The following is a 13,361-nucleotide window of genomic DNA, read 5'->3' on the forward strand; positions in this document are numbered from 1 at the left end:
TATATATATATATATATATATATATATATATAATATTTAATAATAATAATTATTATTTTATTATCAACATTTTATTTGTTTTGTATCATTTAATATAATAAAAATAATAATAAAATATGTATTTGATATAGCTACACTATTATATAATTGACAAGAGACTTATCTATGATTTGCAAACCAAAAGGACATTATTTTGCCATCTACGTGCACAGAAATATTACAATTAGATAAAAACTGCATTTTTATTGTAAACTTTTTGCATACGTTATTACTTTTGACGAACTTTTTCTTAATGCAACCCATTGTATACGATATTTTAACATAATATAATTTTATGCGTTGTCCATATAATACATTTTCAACAACTCTAATGCCCGACAATTCCAGCAAACTAACCACCGGACTAGCAATTTAACGACAAGGTCAATTACGTTAGCCTGAACATATATTAATGAAGCCGTAAATTAGGCGACGGGGCCTGTGCGTAACAGAAGACGTGGGTTGCAACGTTTAAGATTAGAATTCGAAGCCAGTCTCGCTTTGCATTTAATTGCATATTAGAAGGAGAATAAATTATTCTTCTCTAATATGCTCTTTTATTTTCTATAAATAATTTAGATCAATGAATGATTTTTATGAAATAAAGGCTAAGAAAGTTAATATTATATTAGAGAGTAATAATTTTTCCCCTTCATCTGTATCTATCGTGCGAACAGGTGACTGAGATGCGTGAAAGTTTTCTCACACGGCGATTTCACTCTATCGTATTCAAAATGAAAAGAGACAGACTTCCACGCTTGATTTTTTTTTCGGGATTGACGAAGAATGTGGGAATATTCGTTGTGCTAGGAACAGTAAGCAATATACATCAGGTATCAATGTACCGGCTTTAGTTAAACGTCAATATATGTTATGTATTTTTATATATTAAGTTATATGTATATACACGATATATTTAATGCAAATCTCTGTGAGATTTGCCTTACGTTATTTAAATTCTTCTAAATTTAAGCTGCGCAAGGGATTGAAGAATTATTTATAGCAGTTTTTTTTTTTTTTTTCTTTCATTAGTAATGACTTGCGACAGACAGAAGAGAGACCAGAGACGCCGGTCTTGCGTAATACTAATAATACATTGCGGATTCGCGTATGTATCATTAGGCCTTTCTCGTATCGTTGGAGTTGGAGTATAATTTATGCGGAAAACAACAATCTATTTTTCGCGCGAATTATGGGAAACGAGATCGTTCCATTGGATAGAAATTAAATTTGTTTATAGGAATACCTTTCTCTTCGCTTATAAAATTATTGATTTTTAAATTGCATTTTTACATTTTACGTGTCATGTGATTTGTACGCCATAATTTACTTATTAATTCCTTATTTCTCGCGATGTCATTTACAAATTCTTGCCGTTTCAAGATGTTTTCGACAAATTATATTTCAACGCAATTTCTAAAGAATCATGATATTAAGAATTAAACGGCGATCTCTCATGAATTGTTTCTTAATAAAATATCTAGGACATATCTGTGACATATCAGAAAATGATAGGTTGCAACTATCACACCTGTTAGTCAGCATGGCCGCTTAAAAGCATTTTACACATTTACCTCTACAAAGCACGCGCGATATTAATGTTTTTTATTGCGATTTAAGCACCAATAATCCATATTCTCACCATATATTTATTGCAAAATGTGGCTATTCGATTTTTATTTTAACAGACGTGATTTTCATAAATAAATCCCAGAATCAAATGGTCACATCATTTGAGCCGTCGAATGAAATAGAAGCACAGTAAGTGTTGTACGGAAAAATCGTCTGGTCCTAGTATCAACGTCGATAATAAGTATTCTTATACGTAATAAAAGAGTAACCAGAGAATATTACAATCGATATAACGCACTATATTCTGTCTGAATATTAAAATAATTTTTCAGATTATTACTCGCATGTGCGTTTTTGTTACCTGAATAATTAATGCAACTCTTATCAACATTGACATTAGGATCGGATTATTTTATCCCGTTTAAGTCGCGCATTATCATTCCGTCCAACGGCTCATCCAGCATTAGAATGCTTTCTTAATTCTAGCAGCCATCTAGTTTCGCGTCTTGTGAGGTCCTGCCGGCGTAACATTCCATCGCCCTCTGCAATCTCTCGAGATATTCCTGTAGAGCATCCTGGTCCAGCTCCCTCGCCCCGTCCGATCGCGCGAGAGATCGCTTTTGCACGAGGGCGGAGAGCATCAGAGTCACGACTGGTAGCGTCATGCTCAACAAGAAGGTCGGCGTCATGATGTTCTTCAGGCCGTGCTTCGTAAAGCCACGATACAATTCCGACCAAATGCCATCGTCCTTCTCCTCTTCACGCTTACCTAACTTCCCGTAGAGATACGGCCGTATCTTTCCGGTCGCGGCGATGTAATTGTAATAATGAGGATCGTAGGATTGCGCATATAGCTGCGAATAATAGACGTCCTTGTGAGATGGCGGATGATCGGCGTCGGGGAACCAAGCGCTCGCATCCTCGTAAGGAATCGGTGGATTACCGATGAGGGGCGGTCCTCGATGGAAACCTGGTGGCTTCGTATAAATCACCTCGATCGGGGCCTTGGGCTTGAAGGGAACTGAGAAAATGATGGATTCCATTATTCCATTAATAGAAAAAGATTTATACAATTTATCGCGATGTATTCTTAAATGTATTCTGTACGTGCGCCTGTTTTTGCAATGCAAATGTACGTTAATGATATTCGACTGTCGAGTACAAGGAGAATATGCGTCATAAGTGATCTTTGAAAGGAAGAGTTGTCAATTTGTTATCGTAAAATTATTATTGTATGAGTTTCTGTTGTTCTTAAGAATTTGTCTTTTTTTTTAGATGCTGAAATATATGATACGTGCAATAGCTCGTAAATGATTATGCTATAAGAGAGAATGAGAGTCATATAGTGATGATAGTCATATAGTATTAGATTCGATCGTATACAATTCATAAATTTATGCGAACGTAGATCGAGTTAAGAAGGATGTTGCTGATGGAAAGTGTTTATTCATGATTTTCGCATAAAATTGCTAAAAATATGTCGAGATGTCTCATGGTAATATACATTCGCATAGCATCGTAGCTATAAAAGTCATATTATTTCCATCAGATCAATGTTTACGAATTTCAACACTGCTCATTAAAACACTATTGTCTATTATGCAAACCAAAGTAACTAAATATTTCTCGAAGAATTTTAAAATGATTTTTTTATATTTATAATTAAATATAAAAAAATATTTTATAGTTAAAGTAATTCAAAATCCTAAATTATATAAATAATAATTTATTAAGTGTAAACTTTTCTGTTTTAAGATACAAGATATAAAATAATTTCAAGACATGATCTTTTCATTCGCAGAATTTTGATGAATTATTTGGATAATATTATTGATGACATATAATTGATGATCTCAGTTAAATGTTTTTTCTTATTGTTAATAAAATATCGATTATTATTAGAGGCAAATAATTTTAAACACAAAACAACTTTGAACAGCGATATTTTTATGCGAGTGAAGAACTGTGTTTGTTATTTTTCAGACAAAACCACGAGTTTAAACTCTTGTCAAGAAGATGAAGTTTTTTTTTATCTTGAATCAACTCGCAAGAAATTGTTATTCTGTCTCGCATTCAAGGCTATCTTCGCTTAAAAGCACTATTATATATTTTCTTTTTCAGATCTTTACCTGCGATCGCTCCTTTGTACAATCCTGGTGCCAGCCTAGGTTGCGCAAAGGGGAACGGCTGTCCGCGAATCCTCCTCATTCTCTCTCGCCACATCGCTGGCGTTATCATATCGTTCCTGGTGTGAAAGCCGGGCATAAACGGTATGGGCTGCATCATTCCCTGTCCCAAAATGATTCCCGCAGGTGTCCTGATTACAGGCTGAATTGGAGGCGGTTGTCCCACGTAATCGTAAACTTGTCCTGTAGGCGGTAACAGCTGGCCCTGCGACATAAGCTGGTTTTGCGGCACCAACTGGCCCTGCGATGCCAATTGTCCCTGCGGCGCCAGTTGATCCTGGTTCACTTGCGACGTCAGCTGCTGGTTCACCTGAGGAATCATCGATGATTGTTGTTGTTCGATTTGGGAGTTCAATGATCGTTGAACATCGAACGTTGGTTCGATCGCATTTTTATTCTGACTGATGATTGCGTTCGAGGATCGAGATTGAGCGTTCGGGGAGTGCTGGCTGCGGAGATAGTAATCAAGAGACAAACGGGACTCTTCGGGTGTTTTGGAATTCAGGAACGTGTTCAGCGCGATCTCTGCTGAATTCTGGTCGGAAGAAATCTGTAACTGCCGAGCGGAATGCGTATCCGTGCTGTTCGATCGGAAACCCTGGACCGAAAATGAAGTTTGCTTCTGCGATTTATCCGTGAGAAGATTGTCGGGTTCCGTAACTTGCTGGAGACGCTTGTCGATTTCAGACTCCACGATCGGATACAGTTTCTGGGAAGGCAATGGTATTCCGGTATCCGAGAGATCGAATGAGGCGTCATTCTTCCTGGCAGACTTTTCGGAAAGATTGCTCTCTTCGGCAATGTACTCGGTGTATTCTGTGAACGGGTTTCCCTCGTAGTTGAGCTGGCCATTCACCAGATTAATCGCAAGGATGAGAATCGCGAGTCCGATCATGATTCTGAATAAGAAAAATAATTTTTAAAGTGATAAAAATATATATACATAAAATAATAAATTTGTATAAAACAATAAATCTTTATTCATTACGGAAAGAAGAATTATCTCTAATTGTGTTCTATCTCAACAAGTTTTCGTTCTGTGATGGATGTAATTTCTCGTAGCAAATTTTAATGACTACAGTCTCGGTAAAAGCCCATAGTCGGACTCCCGCTATTCCAGCGGAACGAATGCGTGGGATTTTTAGCATGTTGTAACGGAGAGAAAGATGTTCACAGGATGCAGTGTGCTCCGCACACGTAATCGCGATTGTCTAGATGTTCGTGCTCTCTTACGTGAACTTATCTTTGCTCTCATTTATTACAATGGAACGAATGTAAGCGGAACGATGGCATGAGAAAATGCCTTCGGCTGTTTCGTCAAAATTCTTCGCTATTTTTTGCAGTATCTTATTCAATGATTTGATTCGACATCTGCGACCTCATAATCGAAGAAATAGAAGCGAAATATAAATGTAGCGGCAATGCTCATTAAAATTTATTACACGTTCGCAATCGCGGTGACAGCGTAATACTTTCGTCGATCAAGGTAAGATTAATATGTGCAATTATAATTTGCAAATATTTAATTGATTTCATTTATACATTATCATATTTTCAGCTGGAAATTTTGTCAAATTTCTCTATGAGAACTTTCATCAACATAATCTTAAAGATCTATTACTCAGATATTAATAAGAAAATTAAAATATTGACAGATATACAATATATATAATAAAGAATTTATAAAGAGGCAATCTTATCAAAAGTGGTTTTGTACTTATCAGGCTATATTTCTTAGAATGATCGAATTATTGGGTCAGGAAGACAAAAAGGCTCATCCCATTGAAAGTACTTGTATGTCAAAGCGTGACCCCGAAATGGAAGGGAAAAGCCTCATTCCGGGAGAGAGTGACGAGAGCGTGCTAACCACGTGCGTGCTGGCCAACACCTCAAGAAGAAAGAGAGAAAAAGAGAGAGAGAGAGAGAGAGAATATTTAGATTCAAAGTTACTAGACAATTTGCTGGAAAGTGCGTGTGATAACTGCGTCACGCTGGAGAGCGTGATGCTGCACTTCACGCGATGAATGTTTTTTGTATTTAATAAATAATAAACTAAGCTAAAGATTTCTTTTCTAATTCGACAATTTTCTCTTCGTTCGATTTCTCTAAATCTCACGAACAATTAATCCGCGCGTAGCCAAGTTACTTTTCTACATATCTTGTCGACGGATTATACCCAATTAAATTTTTCTTTTATCTCTCAATTGATTAATACTATGACAATTTAATGATGATATAATTCTTATATTAAGAATTAATTGCGAATTCGTATATCGGCTGTAATAAAGTTCAATAACGAGACAAGATAGTTAAATTTGGACAATAGAAATTCCAATTTATATGCAGTGTTTTTAATTACGTATGTAGGCGAAGCGTGACAATTAAAAGTTGGCTCACCCGACATGTCCACAGTTATTCATTAAATGAGTCAACCTATTATACGTGTGAAATTTTCTGTGTCAACTCATTCAGTTTTAGTTATTATTTCTAGACTCGTTTGATAATTACTTCAATCACGGAAATATATATAAAAAAAAAAAAAAAAAAAGATCGTAAAAGTCGTAATTTAAGAGAAAAAAAAACTGATTTTTCAAATGTCAAATGCATTAGGCTTTCTTTGATTTGTATTGCAATAATTTAAGAATTATATCTCTTAAACATATTTATTGATATTGCCACGCGTTGATATCTCAATTTTATATTTGATACACAAATAATGTGAGAGGAAAATAATTTTTTATTCGCGCAAAGTATTCATTTGGAAATTAATTTCTGATGCAAATTGTTTTTTGATTTTACGCACGATTCCTGTTCTATGTCTTATATTTTTCACGGCTTTCTAAAACCGTTAATTCCATTGGCAATTCAGTCTTCGACCAATATTCAATAGCGCAGCCATTTGAATTATTACGACTGACCTCAAATTTGGTCGCATCTGTAAATCACGATTGCATGTTTATTATTCGTTCTACTTTTTAATTTATTTCGATATTATAAGGACTAATAATTTTGCTTAATAATAAGTCACAGTAATAGTTACAGAAAAATTTTTAATATTTCGTTCACGTTTATATATATATTTATTTATATGTGTTTATATATATATATTTATTTATTATATATATATATATATATATATCTTTAGATATTTTTAGTATGTTATATTATATATATATATATATATATATTATATGATATACTAAAAATACTATCGAATTTTTAAATTTTAAGTCTGTTTAGCTTCACATCATCATTTCTTACCCGATTATCTTAATTTATTCACATCTCTTCGAATTCAAGGAGAAGAATATTATTAGCAGAGAGAAAAGTAATGAGCTGAATAAATTTTCAATTATAGCTTAAGAGCAATTACGATTGTAAAGCATAGTTTTCCAAAGAGAGAACTATTCCGACTATAAAAGATTAATATCGTTTAAAGATCTGAAAAGAATCTTTTCATCTTAAGAGGATTTTCACATATAATATTGTACATTCAATATATCGTTCAGCGCGCGTTACATCGTTACATTAGTCGCATAATGCTATTGTGATCACATTACACTTTTTTATTGCATTGTATGTTGCTAAATTAATTTTGAAATTAATTTTTTTGTTTATGATCTTTAATTTAATCTTAGAAAATGACAGAAAATTTCATAATTTCGGGATTAAATTTAATGCTAGGAAAGATATTTAATCGGCACATATTTTTTGCAGTGTATTTAAAAGTATTGAATGTCGCTGTTATTTTGATGCCACTAGTTCAAACGCGAAATACTATCTGAAATTATTCAAATATATTTGAAATTACACTTACAAAGTATTAATCCTGTCCGAATATTTCTTTAATAAAATTCCAATTCACGAACTTTACACGTAAAATGTATGCACACCGGATTTTAAACTTCGATTATACTTTGACGAGCCATTTTAAGTTAGGATAGAGCAGGATGGTATCCAGCATCTCGATTATTACATCGAATATCGAAGGTCAGAAATGCGTAATAAATTAGATGCAAGCGAGTATCCGATTTATTTTGACGTTTCTGAATTAATATTCGATCTTCGACCGAGGCCAATAAATCGTCGAACGTATTACTCACGTTAGCGATCTCGGATCAACGATGCTATTAATCGATCACGCGATCGATCAGCTCGTCGATCGTTGAACTTGATCCCGCCGATCTACCGATATCTCTCTACGTTTAGGTTTCTTGATCGCGACCGCGCGCGCGAGGAGACGACGAGTTCCATCGGTCGATGCAGCACCAGGAGCACTGAAATGCCGGGACGAAGCTACTGGGAAAGGCATTCACTCTGCTCCGGGAGTGAATTCCCTACCTTGACACCTTCGGCCATCGCCGGTTTACCTCGTCAATTACCTGGTCACATTCGCTTGAACGAAGAAACCGGCGACTTCCCGGCCGGTTTCGTTATAGGCGAGAGGACCTGTTATATATATTGCACTGGAACGAAGGAACCGGCGACGAGTCATCGATTTAGCCGAAAGTATTCGACGCCGGTCCTATCAAATCTGTCGAAGGACGACCGGTTGGCCGGGATTTCCGGAAAAGGAGGATTGCGAAAAGTGAGCAGTTGTAGATATGTATGCAAATGATGTGCGGAGGCGAAGGCTATATTCGCATTTTTTTCTTTTTTCTAATAAGAGTTCCTTCTTTTCTCTCTTTTTCTTAGGGAAAAAAGGTAAATAGATAAATAGAAGATAAGAAAATGAAAAATATTATTCATAAAAGTTGAATACCATTAATTTAACATTTTAATAATAATATTTATTAATCTTCTAAAATCAGCTAACGTTTAGAGAAAATACTTCAGAAAAATTGATTTCTAAATTGAATTTTCTCAACTTTAAAATTTATTATACTATACTATTTGCACTAAATCCTTTAATCTATTTTAGATTTTAATCTATTTTATCTAGAAATTTAATAGAATTAAACTAGACATTTGTATTTCTACAATATTGAGATTAATTATCTCTGATGCACAAAATTCTTTTTAATTATTACTGATGCAAATTAGTATAATGTAATAGGCGAGGGCACACACATAAAAATTCTATTGCTAAGAAAAATGATTACTCAATTTACTTCTCTTCTTTTAAGTAACAGTTATGTTTAACAAAGAATATTTTCTTAATAATAGTCTTAAAATAGACTTGTCACAAATTTTAGAAAAACCCATTATCATGTACTCAAAAAAAGTAATTATTTTCTTTTGAAGAAAATTATAAAAAAATATTATAAAATTTGAAGAAAAGTCAAATGTGATTAAATCTAATGTAAGAAAATTTATTGGATCAGAAAAATTTATTTAAATTAATTGTCTTTCTTTCAATTAGATAATTTAATATTCTTGATCGAAGTATTAAACTTAACTAGGATTCAGAATACATTTTGAATAAATTTGATGCTTATGATGATGCCGATGATAGATTTGCGGATATATGAACATTTGAAATACTTGAAACAAGTAATATTTACTTTAATATATAATATATTATTCTGTGTGCAATATCAATGGAATAAAAATAAATTTCAAGTCTGATAATCATCAATTGAACTATGTAAACTTTCCGGAAATTGTGCAAGCTGATTTGTACGGTCATGATCCGCCGAATCGACGTAACCGATATCGTCTTCTGAATCGCTCCAACTGATAGTATATGGGAAGCTGGATGAGCGCAGTGTGTCGCGAGATCCGGGCAACGGCGGTGCCGTTGTTGCACGAGGACAAACGACCGCAGACGGATTGTTTGCCGAAGGTCGCGAGCCAGATAACGGTCTTTGAACGGCTAAAGACCTACTTAGGGGCGCGGAGCTCTAGCTTGATTCGTCTTTTTGACTCCCCTCCTAGAATCGACAGGCCCAGGTGGATCCGGCAAATTGTTTAGCCTGCATAAACGTCGAGAACAGGGACAAATGTGAATTACCATCACCGATGCAGAGGTCAAACCAATAGAGTTTATAGTATAGATGTCTATAGTATATTATCCGCAGATTGCTGATATCAAAGTGTTACAAGTGTTTTGGATAAGGCTGATCCCACGATCCACAGAAATTCTTTTAAATTGAGATTTTATCTAGATAATATACAATATATCTCTTCGGATATTTCCATATCTAAATTCAGAAATATTTAAAATAGAAACCATGCCTTATAATCTAAGGATGAGTACAACGTGTTATATAGAATAATTTAAATGACAAGAGAAAGATGTATCAAAGAGAATTTTTTAAATCAATTGAAAAATACGATTTAGTGACATATATTTTTTTCTGAAGCTTAATTCTTTTTAATATATTTTTTACTTTTTAAAAAATTACTCTAAAATACTATCATTGAGAACAGAACCGCGATAAAAATATTTTAATCAAACTTTTATCTAAATTTTTCAAAACTTTCACGTGTTCCATCTTATGTTGCAGTGTTGAAATTCTATATAATTATATTGCACATACGCCTGATTGAGATCTTTACCCGACAGAAGAAAAAAGCATCTTTTTCTTGCAAAGTGCATGGAGCAGGATTAAAGACATTTGTTTTCCTTGTTAGACGATAATCTCATCCCGGTTCCTCTTCTCGCATGCGCGTACCATAGCAATAAGTACCATACACCAGATAAGGAATTTGCGTAGAGCGACTTGTCGCGCGCGCTATGATAAGAAGTCATAATTCCATCCTTTTCTCTCGCCTAGAGGCTGGCAACTCTCGCAATGATACGTGAAATTATATTCCCTGAAAGGGTGCAATTTAATATAAGATGGATTACGTATTCAGGCCGAGATGCAGTTGAAAATCGACTCGACACAAAGGCAGCAGGAAGAAAACGTTAAAATTACCGTTCGCTAATCGCGCGATGTTCATCGTCTAGCCTCGATTCGGCGTACATCGCCTCCAGAGATGTGTTCTAGAAGAGATGTGTTCTAGAAGTGTCTTCCCGCGCAAACTTCAGCGCGCGTGTCCCACGAGGTATTGTAGCGCGTATTTTGTCTCGATGTTTGTGCGCAGCACGATTGCCGATTAAAATATTTGAAATTATATTTTATTTTTATTAAATTTTATTTTGTTATATTTTTATATCGAACCCACTCTTTGTTATTTGATTTTATGTTCCATATATTGTATCTTATTCGATACTTACAAATTGCCGAAATATCAGACTGCTTCCTAGTGTCATAAATATTTAGATCTGCTGCGCATGCGTCAGAGATTACGTCAGAATTGGTGGCAACTTCTTCTTTCTTCTTCTTCTTTGTGGCTGTTTAGGCTTCTATAGAGAATTTGTCTACACACCAGTTGGTAATTGATGCAACTTATTGTTAGTTTGAGAACCATAGACGCAGTAAGTATAGACTGCGATGCCTATACTTGTAATTTCGATCAAGAGCTGCATAATCCAAATTCGAGAAGAGAAAGAAAGCTTTCGAGAATGTAGCCTATTCTCTCCTATGTAAAAATAGAAAGGAGGGATCGTAGACGTAAGTTATTTATACATTCGTGAGTATCATTCTAATTATGCCACACGCGCCGTTTAGGATTAAACCGGGTCTACAATAGGTGCTAGTAAGCTTCTAGAATTATATCGGTCAAAAGTTTTAGCTTTGAAAGCTCGGATCTGGCCAGCTCGCTTAAAGCTTATCGTTAGAGATTAGAGTTTCAGGCAACGCAGGAAACATTTTTGGCCGAAAATTATCATTGTTCGTTTGTTTAAATGTCAACTGTCTGCATGAAGCTATCTAACATCAGTGTCTTCAGCTAAAAGTTATGTCATATTTTAAAGCTTAGAGATGCCTTACTACAGTTATTGTAGACCCGGCCTTAAGGTGGCTAGTCTAGATTTACTACATATCTATGATTCAAACCGCGCGTTCGCCCAAAGTTCAGATTCCACATTCCAGATGCGCCTAACTTCACGCGAAAAGACATTCTTCGGCATCAAGGCATCAAGTAGCGAGCGCAATGAAAAAATCGACGTCGTAATTCGTCATCGATGATGCGTTCACTGTTAGATGAAAATTTTATTGTCCGGGTTTTTTTTTTTTGTGAGCGAATTAATTCATCAACTTGCATTTTTTTAATACCGAATACAATTACATTCGACTCTGAGTTCGATCTTTCGGATGAATACTGCCTTTATTATTATTCCGAGGTAATCTCTTTCAATAGTTGTAATTAATACGATAAATACTATAGATTTTATTTTTGTGGAGCGGCAACGTGTTGAAAATTTTGATAATAAACAACATTATTGTATAAGACTTTAAACTTTAAAATCATGATCATGTATTCATTCACGTTCATTTGTAGCGTGTCATAGTTTTTGTAACGCGTCATCACTGCTCTATAAATATATATTTACATCATAGATAAAAAAGCAGAGGTATATGATCACATATTTATCATAATCACGTAATTTGTAATTATAATCACAAACGCGTAACGTAAACTATTCACGTGTGTTACTTCACATTTTCTGTCATCCACCTTATCATTAACAAACATCTTATCACAAACACAATTAGCCCTAATTATACGAATTATTAAATTGAATCTGAGATTCTAATTGAATTATATAAATGTAAATTATATATAAATATCAAACTTAAATAATAAGTTTAAATTAATTCCAAATTAGAATCAGATTCTCTCATTCAGAGAGAGAACAAAAATAAATTATAATCAAGATAAAAATCCATCTTTCAACCAACAATAAGATTTGTATCATTAATTATATTTTATAGGATTGTACTGCTACATATAAAAATATGACTTGAGTATCGGCCTGTAAAGGAAAGCGTGAGAGAGAAACCTGTTTCCACTCTTTCCGAAGGAAATCTCGGTGTGGGAGCACCACAGATGATTAATCATCGTCGCAACAGTGCGCGCAACCGCGGACGGGTCGGTGCATTCGTACGCAAACAGCTGTTTGCGAGTGCATCAGATTGTTATGCAACAGCATCATGTGGCTTCAGACATATCTAACTATACGAATGTACGAGAGGACGGCGACGGGGTCGCGAACTTTCCCTAGACGATTATTTCGGGCTGTTGAATCAATTACACCGCTACAGATAGGTCCGCTCATTTTAAGCTGCTTTCTTTGGCTCATTTTAGATCTGCTTTGATATATATATATATATATATATACACTCAATTTTTTTATAGACGTGGAGAATGTAACTAAAACGAATAAACTTGACGTTTACGTTTCATTTGTGCTTAAAGTGATTTATCCGTTTAAAAAAGATATTTCTTTAAATTATATTTCTAAATTGCTACGCGTAAATCACATATATATATGACAACAATTTCTATAAAAAATTTATAAATATCCTGTGTATATATATATATGATTTAAGCGATTGCGCAATACGCAACTTTTTATTCACATTGAACGCGATATTTATCTGTTATTGTAAAGTTGACTTGTTCAGATATTGCGCGTCTTTATTTTCGCATATGTTAACTATTTATTTAACCTAATTATACAGAGTATGTTTTATAAGAAATCAGACAAAAAAATGTTCAATAAAAAGTAAT

At 34.3% G+C, this 13,361-nt stretch overlaps 1 protein-coding gene across 4 annotated transcripts; it reads right to left on the reverse strand.

The window, feature by feature from the left end:
* Positions 1-137: 137 nt before the first annotated feature.
* LOC138940342 (uncharacterized) lies at positions 138-11,218 on the reverse strand. 4 transcript variants are annotated; one of them, XM_070309163.1, is made up of 4 exons: positions 10,661-11,218; positions 10,299-10,556; positions 3,741-4,696; positions 138-2,632 (listed from the first exon to the last, which is right to left on the reverse strand). In XM_070309163.1, the coding sequence occupies exons 2-4, from the start codon at positions 10,355-10,357 to the stop codon at positions 2,094-2,096; spliced, it is 1,554 nt and encodes a 517-aa protein (XP_070165264.1). In that variant the 5' UTR covers positions 10,358-10,556; positions 10,661-11,218; the 3' UTR covers positions 138-2,093. The 4 variants fall into 4 exon arrangements, with proteins under 4 accessions (XP_070165264.1, XP_070165265.1, XP_070165267.1 ...); XM_070309164.1 differs by lacking the exons at positions 10,299-10,556; positions 10,661-11,218 and adding an exon at positions 7,901-8,079; XM_070309166.1 differs by lacking the exons at positions 10,299-10,556; positions 10,661-11,218 and adding an exon at positions 7,615-7,867.
* Positions 11,219-13,361: the final 2,143 nt, after the last annotated feature.

Source organism: Polyergus mexicanus, unplaced genomic scaffold, assembly GCF_030449975.1.
Source record: "Polyergus mexicanus isolate NDT 795.1 unplaced genomic scaffold, iyPolMexi1.0 SCAF_16, whole genome shotgun sequence".
Classification (NCBI taxonomy): domain Eukaryota; kingdom Metazoa; phylum Arthropoda; class Insecta; order Hymenoptera; family Formicidae; genus Polyergus; species Polyergus mexicanus.

What these genes read in the sequence shown, in the direction of transcription:
- LOC138940342 (XM_070309163.1), bottom strand. Translation starts at nt 10,357, where the DNA reads ATGTCTTTAATCCTGCTCCATGCACTTTGCAAGAAAAAGATGCTTTTT. An exon ending in ATGCTTTTTTCTTCTGTCGG is followed by an intron (nt 4,697 to 10,298) that starts GTAAAGATCTCA and finishes TTTCTTATTCAG; the next exon opens with AATCATGATCGGACTCGCGA. An exon ending in GTACAAAGGAGCGATCGCAG is followed by an intron (nt 2,633 to 3,740) that starts GTAAAGATCTGA and finishes TCATTTTCTCAG; the next exon opens with TTCCCTTCAAGCCCAAGGCC.